Below are 13566 nucleotides of genomic sequence, written 5' to 3'. Positions count from 1 at the left end.
TCGTGCATAACTGACTCTCAAACCCATTTCCTGAATTTTGTAGACCAAAAAACGTTGTTTCAGTAAATCAAACCTTTTATTAAAACGATCAAATTACGAGGTGATCCGATCACACCTTATAAAAGGATTGGTGGCGACTCCCATTTTCGTTTTCAAAATAAAAAGTCAATTTGCAAGAAAAAAGGTTTCGACAGCTTGGCGACTCTGCTGGGGACAAAATAAGAGAGTTCAACCATGAGTTGATTACTTTTGGTTTTTTTTTTGGTCAAAAATTGATGATTTGATTTAAATTTACGATCCCTTCTTTGCATTTCATCCTTCATTTTTGCGGTGTTACATAATGATATATTTACTTTATTGGTTCAAGTCTCTTGGTATATTTTCGCATATTGCATTTGCATAACCGTTCGATTTTGCCCTTGTTAAGTGGAAGTGAGAAACTATTCATTTGTAAGGTCTTCACCTCCGTATAGAATAACGGATCGCTTTCGGGATGCATTCGTACCTATGTCTTTATGAGATTTTCATCTCCGTATAGCCATAGGGAAATGTATTCCCCTAAACCGAACTCAGTCCGTGTGAGCCTATAATGAGTGAGTATCGAGGAATCTGTTGGTTCAAGTACCCTTACTTTAGAACCAAACCGCATATAATGAGCCTTAAGGGCCTACCCTAGATAGAACCATACCGAACCTCTAGTGGTCACCCGAATAGGTACTCTATTTATTATTTCTTGCTTACTTTAAATTCTAGCTTTGTATGAAGTGTACTGACTTTTTTCGTTTTGTTTTGACTGTTATCATATTGCATTTTCATCATAGAAAAAGGTGTTGATCCACATTCATTTGCTAAATAGAGAGCTTGTCATGGAAAATGGATTTTTTAATAAAGTGAAAGACAACACGACCACGCGAATATGGTCCAGGAAAAGGTAACAAGAGAAATATGACAGCATGTGAGGGGGGCAGGTCAGAGATATAGACCACGTTATGAGCGAAGCTTTAGTCCGAGAATGAGAAGTGCTGACCACTTACAAACCCTAGCCATTCAAAGACTGAAATATGAATCGGAGTCGGATCGAGGCCGAGAATTAGCTTTGTTTCTTAGGAAAGTTAAGGTTTTAAGTGTGAAGGCGAAGCCGTATATGTATCCGCTGTATGTAAAGAAACTTGTTTTCTAGTAAAGTTGTTCTAATGGAATTGAACTAGAATCAATGCCTTTTTTACATGCATCTTTTTCATTCATTAACATTACATTTCATTGCATGCAATAGATTTCATAAAATCCAAAAGTGTGTCGAGTCCGGAACTCTAGTATAGAGCCTAATGGATAATAAAGAGTTGGAATTCTTTGAAGATATCAAAGGTTCGGAAGGGAAAGATGTTTGTGCCTAAAAAAATATCAAGAATTTGTTCCTACATCCCCGAGAGTGTTCTGAACAACTGGACTGTGGAAGAGATCCTTTTAGTTTTAGGACCATTTTAGAGTAATGTTCAAAACACACTTATTGCTCTAAGCCTGAGAGCAATAAGAATCCTTTTGTGAAAAAGGCATATGTCCATTATTTTTATTTCAATAAAGATAATGCATCTTTGTGTCCAACTGGCAAATATTATTTTATTTTTTTCATTTCATTCACACTCATACCACACAAATAATTATTCTTAAATTTATTTGTTCTTTGGGTCTTCCTTCGTTCTTATAACAAATTTTCAGATACTAATGATATGAGCAATGCTGCTACTAACTTAGAATTCCCTTTCAAGCAAGATATATGTCTAGAGGAACCACAGGACTTTAAAGATGAGCAAGATTGTAACTTGTCTCCTGATTTGCTAAGGATGGTAAAGCAAGATGAGAAACAGATTCTACCTCATAAAGAGTCAGTAGAAATTGTGAGCTTAGGAGACGAGCAAAAAAAGAAAGAGGTAGAAATTGGGGCTTGTATCACTGCAGAGAAAAAACGAGACCTCATTGAGTTACTCAAAGAATTCAAATATGTCTTTACATGGTTGTATCAAGATATACCCGGGCTAAGTGCTGATATCATGATACATCGACTCTCCATAAAGGAAAAATACAAGCCAGTTCACCAAAAAATCCGAAGGATAAGGCCCGATGTCTTGCTGGTTTCCTACAAGTGGTTAAATACTTGGAGTGGGAAGCCAATATAGTTCCTGTCCCTAAGAAAGATGGGAAAGTACAAATGTGTATAGACTACAGGGATTTAAACAAAGCTAGCCTGAAGGACAATTTCCTATTTCCTCACATTGACACCTTAGTGGACACGGCAGGTTACTTACTGTTCTCATTTATGGATGGTTTTTCCGGATACAACCAGATTAAAATGTATTCTGAAGATATGAAAAAGACGACATTCATAACCATGTGTGGAACATTTTAGCTACAAAGTTATGCCATTTGAAATGAAAAATGCGGAAGTAACGTATCAAAGAACCATGGTAACGTTGCTTCATGATATGATGCACAAAGAAATTGAGGTTTATGTTGACGATATGATTGTAAAGCCCCGAACAGAAAAAGAGCATATACAAGTCCTGATGAAATTGTTCTTGAGGTTGAGAAAATTCCAGCTAAAGCTTAATCCAGCAAAATCTACTTTTGGGGCTAGGTTAGGAAAATTACCAAGATTCATAGTCAGCGAAAAGAGGATCGAGATCGACCCGAACAAAGTCAAAGCTATACAGGAGCTGCCTTTGCCGCGCACTCAAGAAGAAGTCCGTGGTTTCTTAGAAAGATTAAATTACATCACCGAGTTCATTTCACAATTGACTGAGAAATGCGACCCCATATTCTTTCTCCTTAAGAAATACAAACCAGGTGTACGAGACGAGGAGTGTTAGAAAACTTTTGACAAGGTTAAACATTACCTGTCCAATGCCCTAGTACTGATGCCACTTAGTCCATATAAGCCATTGATACTGTACTTGGCAGTATTTAGAAAGTCGATGGGATGCGTGCTCGACCAATATGATGAGTTAAGAAGGAAAGAAAGAGTGATATACTACCTTAGTAAGAAGTTCACTGAATGTGAAACAAGATACTCACCACTAGAAAAGTTGTGTTGCACCTTAATTTAGTCGACCCAGAGACTGAAACAGTACATGCTGTACCATACAACTTGGCTCATCTAAAAAATGAACCCTCTAAAGTACATGATGGAGTTGACTCTCTGAATGGAAGGATGACCCGCTGGTAAATTCTGCTTTCCGAGTTTGATATAGTCTATGTGAACCATAAGGTAGTAAAATGAAGTGTAATAGCAGATTTTCTAGCCAGTAGAGCTCTAAAAGATTACGAGCTTTTAAATTTTAATTTTACAAATAAAGATATGATGTATGTTGCAGCCTCTGAAGAAGATGCTCAAAAAGGACATCATTGGAAACTAAATTTTGATGGAGCTTCCAACGCTATGGGTAACAGAATCGAGGCAGTCCTCGTATCCCCAAATGAAGATCATACTCCCTTTACTAGTAAATTGGATTTTGATTGCACAAACAATATAGTAGAATACGAAGCATGCATCATGGGTATTCATGTAGCCATAGAACGCAAGATCAAAATACTGGAGGTATATAGGGATTCTACATTAGTGATCTATCAACTCAAGGGTGAATGGGAGGCAAAATATCCCAAGTTGATCGAGTATAGAGGATTGGTTCTAGAGTTAATTAAAAAGTTTAATGACATCACCTTCTGCTACCTCTCGCAAGATAAAATTCAAATGGCTGATGCTCTGGCTACCTTAGATTCCATGGTCAAAGTGAACAAACAAGAGGATGTAAAACCTATCCAAATGAGTATTTATGAGGTTCCAGCTCATTGTTACAAAATTGAAGAAGAAGAAAAAGAGGATGATCACCTTTGGCACCATGATATACTGCGATATGTGCAGGATCGTGAGTACCCTAATCAAGCAACCGAGAATAATAAAAGGACATTGAGAAGACTAGTTAGTGCCTATGTCTTGGATGGGGAGATCCTATACAAAAGAAGAAAGGATCAAGTACTACTAAGATGCGTGGACACCGTTGAGGCTAAAAAATCTTTAAAGAAGTCCATGAGGGTGTTTGCGGAACACATGCTAATGGTTTTATAATGGCCAGACAAATCATTAGATCCGGGTATTATTGGTCCACTATGGAAGGGAATTGTATTAATTACGCAAACAGATGTCATAAGTGTCAAATTTATGGAGACAAAATCCATGTGCCTCATTCACCTCTTCATGTCATGACTTCTTCATGGCCTTTCTCTATGTGGGGCATAGATGTCATTAGGCCGATATCGCCAAAAGCTTCCAATGAACATCAATTCAACTTTGTGGTCATTAGTTACTTCACCAAGTGGCTAGAAGCCACTTCATATGCCAATGTCATGAAGTAAGCAATCAACAGATTCTTGAAGAAATAGATCATTTGTCAGTATAAAATGCCAGAAAGGATCATATCTGACTATGCATTGAACTTGAACAACAGTACAATAGTGGAGGTCTGTAGTCAATTCAAGATCAAACACCACAACTCGTCACCGTATCGCCTAAAAAATGAACGGTGCAGTGGAGATAATAAGAACATTAAGAAGATCGTGGGAAAAATGACTGAGACTTATAAAGATTGGCATGAGAAGTTATCATTCGTCCTCTATGCTTATCGAACGTTTGCCAAAACTTCCACCGGGGAAATGCCTTTCACATTGGTTTGTGGAATGGAGGCAGTTTTACCCATTGAAGTCGATATTCCTTCTCTTTGAGTTTTGTCAGAGTTGATGTTAGATAAAGTAAAATGGATCAAATCCCGATATGATCAGCTGAACTTGATCGAAGAAAAGAGATTAAGGGCTATTTGTCATGGTCAGATGTACCAAAAATGAATGATGCGAGCTTATGACAAAAAGGTTCGCCCTAGAGAATTTCATGAGAGGGACCTGATATTGAAAAAGATCATTCCTATACAAAAAGACTTCAGAGGAAAGTGGATGCCAAAATGGGAAAGACCTTATATGGTAAAGAAGGCCTTTTCTGAAGAAGCTTTGATTTTGACCGAGATGGATGACAAAAAACTTGCCTAATTCTGTGAATTCGGATTTAGTCAAGAAGTGAAGACTTCACTTTAAAAAAAGAAAAAAAAAGAAAGAAAAAAATAGGAAAGGCTAAGGTGAAAACCCGCAAAGGGCGCATTGAGACCAAAGGGATTTTGAGTTGAAAACCGGGAAAGGACAACTCAAATTTTGATCAAAGATGGGGCATGTGGTAGTTTTGTCCCCTCAGAATTAACAAGGAGAAGGAATGTTACATCTTGGGGCATCAACAATGTACTCTAGATCTCCTAAACACATATCAGGCTCAAAATGGTCTTCAAGAAATTTGTGCAAAGAAGCTCATACTGCGATATTTGGGGCACTTAATTTCTTCTTACTCATTTTTTATTTTAGCAACGTTTGCTATTTTGATTAATTTATTCATTTCGAGCTTTGCTCCCAATAAATTTCAATCTTGTCCATTGTTACAATCGTTTTCAAGCATTTTTACATTGAAATAACGATTCATGGACTAATAATATTCAAGTAAAAGGATTTCTTGCATATTGCTCTGAAAGTTTTCTAAATAGTACATGGACCTGAAACAAGATCACTAGTCAGAACTAACCAAATCTAAGAGTTGGAAAGTTTTGAGAACGAATAGTTTAAATTATGATTATTTCCTCGGGTTTTCTGTCAAAGACACCAGTTGAACAAGAAGTCAGAGTAATGCGTCAGCTATAGAACCGTAATGAATAATGAGCAATGTCAACCTAAGCATTAAAAGAGGATCATTCTCGAAAAATGACATTCTGTATTCATGCAAACATCATTTATACACATCTATTTAGGAGTATTTGATTCATCCTGATCATAACATCCTAATCGCTTGGCATAAATATAGGCTTATGAAATGGATTCTACAGGTCATGTTCCTTAGAAAATGATGTAAATCGATTAGTGAAACCACAAGTCTTATACTTGTGAAGTTACAGTGGGACAGATTGAAGATGCAAATCTTATTTCCCTGAAGTTGCAGTGGAGCAAGTTGAAGTTACAAGTCTTATCTCCCTGAAGTGGCAGTGGAGCAGATTGAAGATAGCAAATCTTATCTATCTGAAGTTTCAATAGAGCAGATTAAAGCTATAAACCTTATCTCCTTAAAGTTGTAGTGGAGCAGGTTGAAGTTACAAGTCTTATCTTCTTGAAGTTGTAGTGGAGCAGATTGAAGATATCAAATCTTATCTCTCTGAAGTTGCAGTAGAGCAGATTAAAATTATAAACTTTATCTCCCTAAAGTTGCAGTGGAGTAGGTTGAAGTTACAAGTCTTATCTCCCTGATGTTACAATGGAGCAGAATGAAGATAGCGAATCTTATTTCCCTGAAGTTACAGTGGAACAAATTGAAGTTAAAGATCTTATCTCCCTAAAGTTGCAGTGGAGTAGATTGAAGATAGCAAATCTTATCTCCCTGAAGTTGTAGTGGAGCAGATTGAAGCCACTAATCTTATCTCCTTGAAGTTACAGTGGAGTAGATTGAAGTGACAAGCCCTATACCTCTAAAGTTGCAGTAGGTCAGATTAGATCTACCATAGCAAGCCTTATCTCCCTGAAGTTGCAGTGGAATAGACTAAAGCCTAAAGCCGCAAATCTTATCTCCCTGAAGTTGTAGTGGAACAGATTAAAGCTACAAGTTACAAATCTTATCTCCCTGAAGTTGCAGTGGAGCAAATTGAAGATACGAATCTTATTTCCCTAAAGTTGCAGTGGAACATATTAAAGCTACTAATCTTATCTCCCTGAAGTTATAGTGGAACAGATTGAAGTGACAATTTCTATACCCCTGAAGTTGCAGTGGATTAGAACGAGGCTACTTGGAAAAGAGAAACACTAAAGAAGTCGAGATTCTGCAAGACCAGACAAAATTGGCCCTTTTTAAGGTCTTTGCTCCATTCCCGTTACACGTCAACGAGCAAAGAGGGGTAGCTGCAATGGCCCAATTTTGCCCGAGCCCAAATTACAAAAATTTGTACCAAAAATAATAAAGTCCAAAATAAAAAACTATCCATTTACAACAAATATAGCTCAATATGCTACAAGCCCAACTGACCCAAAACTAACAAAAACCCTAAGGCCCAATAACCTAAACTAAGTTTTCAAAAAACTAAAAACCCTAGTCTTCAGTGCCGCACTCCTCGTTTAGCGCACACTACCAGAGATGCCTCGTCCCAAGGACTGACGCACCCTTGCTGCCGCCGTTTCACCAAAGTGGCAAAAGGTCTGCCTTCTCTCCTCCGTTGACTTCGCCACCTACAAGAAAAGAGAAAGAAAAAGGACAAAGACCAAATAGCGCAAGAACAGACGCAAAAGTAGCAGAATTGGAACAATGAATAGTGTAATATTGGTTATAAAGGCCATGGATTGTAACAAAAACAAGGGAGGAAGAAAACAAAACAAAAAGCAAAAAGCATTTTAAAAAAAGTGATTTCTCCTATTATTTTTTTATTTAAAAAAAACAATAATAAATAAAAAGATAGAAAAAATCAGGTCTTACCTGAGTCACTTCATCTCCCCCGTTGTTGAAGGCATTCTTTGGCGTCGAGTTTGGCCTTGGTTTTAACGAAGTAGGGCCTAAACGGTGTAGAATGAGTCGAAGGTTCTTTTTTTATTATTTTCTTTCGTGGATAGAAGGCTTGCTCTTATTAGAGCAGGGCTCAAAAAGGGGTTAAAAATTTTTTTATTTAAAAAAAAAGAGAGAAAAAATATAAAAGGGGGACTTTTCTGGCCACCAGAGGCGACGCCCACTGTCGCCGATTCTAGAAGGTTGAAAACAAAAAGAAAAGGCTTCAAAGTTTTTTTTTTAAAAACAAGCAGAATGAGAATTTTTTTAAAAAAAATTGATTTATATAGAGATAGTTAAACGGCGGCGTTTTGGCTGGTGCTCAGAAGCACCAAAATGGCATCGTTTCGAAGCAACCTGAGATTCGACTCGAGAGCTAGCAAGATCTGCGTGGTTTCGCGACAAAAAGGTTTATTGCAATCCCTAGCCTTTTGCCTTTTATTTGTTTTTCAATCCAGTCCCTTCTTTTTATTTCTTTTTATTTTGTAATTTTGCCACAAAATTTGGTTTTGTTTCATTTTGGTCCTTCATGAAAAGCTGCGTTTAAGAGACAAGGGGATTATTGCCTAATTGATCGCTGTCTTTCCTTCGCGCATTTGATTTTAATCCCTTACCTTATTTTATTGTTTAATTTGTTATTCTATTATGATTTTTACTTTAAATTTTGTTTAGATCCTGATTTAGTCCTTTACTTTCGATCTTTTATATTTTATTTTCCTTTGTATGTATTTAGTTATATATTTTTACATTTATCTATTTATATAGGAATAGTTTAACGGCGTCGTTTTGGCTGGTGCTCAGAAGCACCAAAATGGCATCATTTCGAAGCAACCGGAGATTCGACTCGAGAGCTGGCAAGATCTGCGTGTTTTCGCTACAAAAAGGTTTATTGCGATCCCTAGCCTTTCGCCTTTTATTTGTTTTTCAATCCAATCCCTTCTTTTTATTTCTTTTTCTTTTGTAATTTTGCCACAAAATTTGGTTTTGTTTTATTTTGGTCCTTCATGAAAAGCTGCGTTTAAGGGACAAGGGGATTATTGCCTAATTGATCCCTATCTTTCCTTCACGCATTTGATTTTAATCCCTTACCTTATTTTATTGTTTAATTTGTTTATTCTATTATGATTTTTACTTTAAATTTTGTTTAGATACTAATTTAGTCCCTTACTTTCGATCTTTTATATTTTATTTTCCTTTGTATGTATTTAGTTATATATTTATACATTTATCTATTTTTTCTTTTTTCTTTTTGTGTTTTTCCTTTTTTCCTCACTATTATAATTATTTTTCTATTATTATTACTATCATTATCTATTTTATTACAAATTGCACCCTTAATTTCATTTATATTTTAATTTAGTCCTTTATATTTTCAATATTTTATAAACTATTTCCCTCTATATTTATTTATGTATTTATTTATTTATTTCCTGTCCTTATTATATTAAAATTGGTATTGTCTTTTTTAATGTGCATATTTTGTCACTATTATTATTATTATTATTATTATTATTATTATTTATTTTTCCTTTAATTGTTCATATTAGTATTAAAGTGGTATATATTATGTGATTATCGCCAATATATGTATTATAAATTGTTTTATTAGTATATTCATATTATTGTCATTTGTTAGCGACATTTTATTCAGTATATTATCATTCTATTTTCTACATTATCATTTTATCTTATTTCATTAAAATCGCATCATGAATCACGTTTAAACATATTTACCCATAGTTGTTTTTATACTATACCCCAAATAAGATAAATACCCATAGTTTTAAATTGTACATATGTTATTATAAAAAAAAAAGAAGGGAAGCTTTAAAAATAGGCAATGTCCTGTATTTGGAGATTTGAGAAGTCATATCCTAACTTATAGAGTTTTAATTTTCTCGTTAAACCTAGATGATCGAATATCCTTTAAATTAAAATACATGAGATTTGATTAAATAATAAAATAAAGGGAAAGCTTATTTTCGAGGAATCGAGATGTCGTATCTTAACTTACGGGATATGACTTTTTTGTTACTTCAAGATAAGATGTCCTTTTACACGTTCTAATTTATTCAACTGAGTTTAATTAAAAAAATAACATTATTACAAAATGGGATCATGTTTTTAAATTCTTTTCAAATTTTCAATTCTCGACACTGAGACATTAAGTAATCAAATAGTTACCAATTTTGAGCGTCACGAGGGTGCTAATCCTTCATTGTGCGTAACCAACTCCCGAACTCATTTCCTAAATTTTGTAGACCAAAAATCATTGTTTTAGTAAATCAAACCTTTTATTAAAACGATCAAATTACAAGGTGATCCAATCACACTTCATAAAAAGGATAGGTGGAGACTCCCATTTTCGTTTTCAAAATAAAAAGTCAATTTGAAAAAAAAAAGGTTTTAACATATCAAATCACACATTATATCAAAGTTCATATATAATTTTGAAGATTATCCTTTAGTAAATTCCTATAACTTGAATTTAGCTTAAATTAAATTAATACTTTATGTTAAGAAATAATGTTTGATGCAAATTGTCGATTATGAATCCTATGCACCATCAGTGCATTACAATTCATTATATCATTAATGAATAAAATATTAAAATGTTTGAATGAATAATTGAAGTTTTATTTAAACTTAATTATAATTTTAATAATTTTCTCATTTCCTTGTGTATTGACATACAGGGAAAAAGCTTTAAAGATTATTAAAATCTTAAAAAAATTGCTGAAATTTATATGATTAAAATTTGGGTTAAAATTGAATTGGTTGATTAAAATTGTAAAAGAAATAGTTGAAAATAATGGGAATTTCATATATTCAATAGAGTTACTTAGCTCAAACAAATTCTTTTCTTCCAAAGTGTGTTTCTTTTGATTATGAAAACAAATCAATAATATGGATATTTGAAGGGTGTTTTGGAAAGTTAATGTCCCAATCAAATTTAATATTTTCAAAGAATATAACCCATCCCACACCTATGTACTTTAGAACATTATCCAACTAATTAAAAGAGTTTAAATAATTTATAAATTTTTAAAATCCCTAATTATGTAAATTGAGTTTAGAAATCATACTTTTGAATTCAACTTTCCACTTATAGTAATAAAAAAACAAGAAAAATAATTATTTTTGTTTATTATATATTTTTCTAGTTTTTAAAATTCTAAATCAAAATGTTTAATGATTTTATTAAAATAAATAAATTTTCAAATAATAATTATTTTTTAATTTTTAATATTTTACTCATTAATGATGTCACCAATTATGGTGTCTGTTCCAATTATTTATATTGAATGTTGCTAATAGCTTGTGATTTTCAAGCTTCATTGAAGCTAGCACTAGCAACCAAGGAAAGCTTTTCCCTGCAAAGATTGTTGTGTTGAGATGGGTTCAGTTGAAAGCATTAAACCCCACGCTGTATGCGTTCCATATCCTGCACAAGGCCATGTTACCCCCATGATGCAACTGGCTAAGCTCTTACATTCAATGGGCTTCTTCATAACCTTTGTTAACACTGAGTTCAACCATAGGCGCTACATCAGGTCCAAAGGGTCAGACTTCGTCAAGGGTCTGCCTGATTTCCAGTTCGAAACCATCCCGGACGGGCTGCCGCTGTCCGATCGTGATGCAACACAGAACATTCCAGCTCTATGTGATTCGACACGAAAGAATTGCTTGGAACCATTTTTAGAGCTACTAACTAAGTTAAACTCCTCGCCCCAAGTGCCCACTGTTACTTGCATAGTTTCGGATGGAGTTATGAGCTTTGCTATTAAAGCTGCTGAGGTACTTGGTATACCAGAAATTCAGTTTTGGACTGCCTCAGCTTGTAGTTTCATGGGATATCTTCAATTCAGTGAACTACTTAAACGAGGCATTTTTCCATTCCCAAGTAAGTACTTTTTACGCAGTCTCGGTTCATCCATCAGACTTCTTAAGGTGTGCTTAGTTGAGCAGAAAAATGGTAGTCGTTAAATGTGTACTGTGTTTTCCATTTTCTATTGTGGTGTGGGGTTTTATCTGCTGCCTGTTATGTTTGTTGTCCTTGAGAAGGTTGTGGTGTTTGTAGTTTTGTTTGTTGGCGTGTTGACCACCTCCTGTAGGTAGATCCTTGTTGACTTTGTCTAAAATAACTCAAAATTTGTCCTTTTGTGTGTGTCAGATGAAACTTTTCTCACCGATGGAACTCTTGATAAACCTATCGATTGGGTTCCTGGAATGAGTAACATTCGCTTCAGAGATCTCCCTAGCTTTTTTAGAGCCAACAATCCAAATGATATCATGTTTGATTTCTTGGGATCCGAAGCACAGAATTGCCTAAAAGCTCCAGCAATCATCTTCAACACATTTGATGAGTTGGAACATGAAGTGTTGGAAGCAATCGCTGTCAAATTCCCTCGAATTTATACAATAGGACCACTTCGTTTGCTTGCCAGGCACATGCTTGAAGAACCATCCAAGTCAATGAACTCAAGCCTCTGGAAAGAAGATACATACTGCATTGAATGGCTTAACAAAAGGGAACTCAATTCAGTTGTGTACGTGAACTATGGAAGCATTACTGTCATGTCGGAGAAGCATCTCAAGGAATTTGCATGGGGGCTGGCTAACTCTAAGCACCCGTTTTTATGGATCGTTAGACCAGATATCGTGATGGGTGATTCTGCAATTCTGGAAGATGAGTTCCTGGAGGAGATTAAGGATAGAGGGCTGATAACAAGCTGGTGCAACCAATATGAGGTACTCTCACATCCTTCAGTTGGAGTTTTCTTGACACACTGTGGGTGGAACTCCACCCTGGAAGCCATATCAGGAGGTTTGCCAGTAATTTGTTGGCCATTTTTTGCTGATCAACAAACCAATTGTCGGTATGCTTGCACTCATTGGGGCATAGGCATGGAAGTGGATTATGATGTGAAGCGAGAGAACATTGAGTTTTTAGTTAAGGAAATGATGGAAAGACATGAAGGAAAGAAAATGAAAGAGAAGGCTTTGGAATGGAAGAAGAAAGCCGAAGAAGCCACTGATGTTGGGGGATTATCATACTGTAATTTTGATAGATTTGTTAAGGAAGCTCTCAAGCATGGTTAATTGGAAATAGGGAAGTGAGGGATTACTTAAATAATGAATGGGAATCCATTCAATGTCTCTACTTCTGCATTTCACATCCATTTTTTTCCTTTATAATTTGTCTTCTTAGAACGAGTTTAAAGAATTTCTATTTGACTTCTAAGCATATTTTAGTATGATATGTTCAATAAATTTATATATTTGATTCCAGCTTCAATTTTAGTTTTATGGGAATGGTATCATTTTGGTGTCCTTTTATATCCTCTGTAAATGTTTCGAGCTCTGGTTTTCATTTGGTGATGTTCTGTTCTTTTTGTTTCACAATTCGGTATTTGCTTTAAGAGGAAAATGAAACCCTACAACCTGAGGTAATGAATACTTTAATAATTTATACTAGTTTTGCATGTTTGTCCATGGATTAATATGAGAAAATATGTTTAAAATTTGGAGGAAAAAAATTTGGATTAATATAAATGGTTGGATCAGGAACCAATCGAGCTACCAATTTAAAGAATGACTTTGAACTAGTTAGATCAAAAATTGATATAAACTGATTGAACCACTTAAAAAGTCGGTTGAACTGAGTATGTTTAAATTTTTTTAAATTTTAATATTTTTAATTAGATTGATTAAACTAGCTAAATCGAGGAATTGATGATCTAACCAGTTCGACTATTAATCTAACTTAAAAATATTAAGTATAAATATCTACATTATTATTAGTATTAAAAAAAGTAAATTGAAAGTAAAATTGAGTTTTAACTCTGGGTATAGAAATCAGCATTATTATATTAATGGCAATTGAATGGGTATGGGCGTCGGCA

At 34.7% G+C, this 13566-nt stretch overlaps 1 protein-coding gene across 1 annotated transcript; it reads left to right on the top strand.

The window, feature by feature from the left end:
* The first annotated feature begins 10962 nt into the window (after positions 1 to 10962).
* On the top strand, positions 10963 to 12959 carry LOC108466549 (linamarin synthase 2-like). The gene is made up of 2 exons (XM_017766917.2): positions 10963 to 11564; positions 11835 to 12959. Exons 1-2 carry the CDS (start codon positions 11057 to 11059, stop codon positions 12761 to 12763), a joined length of 1437 nt encoding a protein of 478 aa, XP_017622406.1. The 5' UTR covers positions 10963 to 11056; the 3' UTR covers positions 12764 to 12959.
* The last annotated feature ends 607 nt before the right edge of the window (positions 12960 to 13566 follow it).

The sequence above is a fragment of the Gossypium arboreum genome, chromosome 2 (assembly GCF_025698485.1).
Source record: "Gossypium arboreum isolate Shixiya-1 chromosome 2, ASM2569848v2, whole genome shotgun sequence".
In the NCBI taxonomy this organism is placed as follows: Eukaryota; Viridiplantae; Streptophyta; class Magnoliopsida; order Malvales; family Malvaceae; genus Gossypium; species Gossypium arboreum.
This window is presented reverse-complemented; position numbering and strand designations above follow the sequence as displayed.

Bases quoted from the DNA above. Each gene is read 5' to 3' on its own strand.
- LOC108466549 (XM_017766917.2), top strand. From the start codon at position 11,057: ATGGGTTCAGTTGAAAGCATTAAACCCCACGCTGTATGCGTTCCATAT. The intron at 11,565-11,834 runs GTAAGTACTTTT...TGTGTGTGTCAG, and splicing joins AGGCATTTTTCCATTCCCAA to ATGAAACTTTTCTCACCGAT.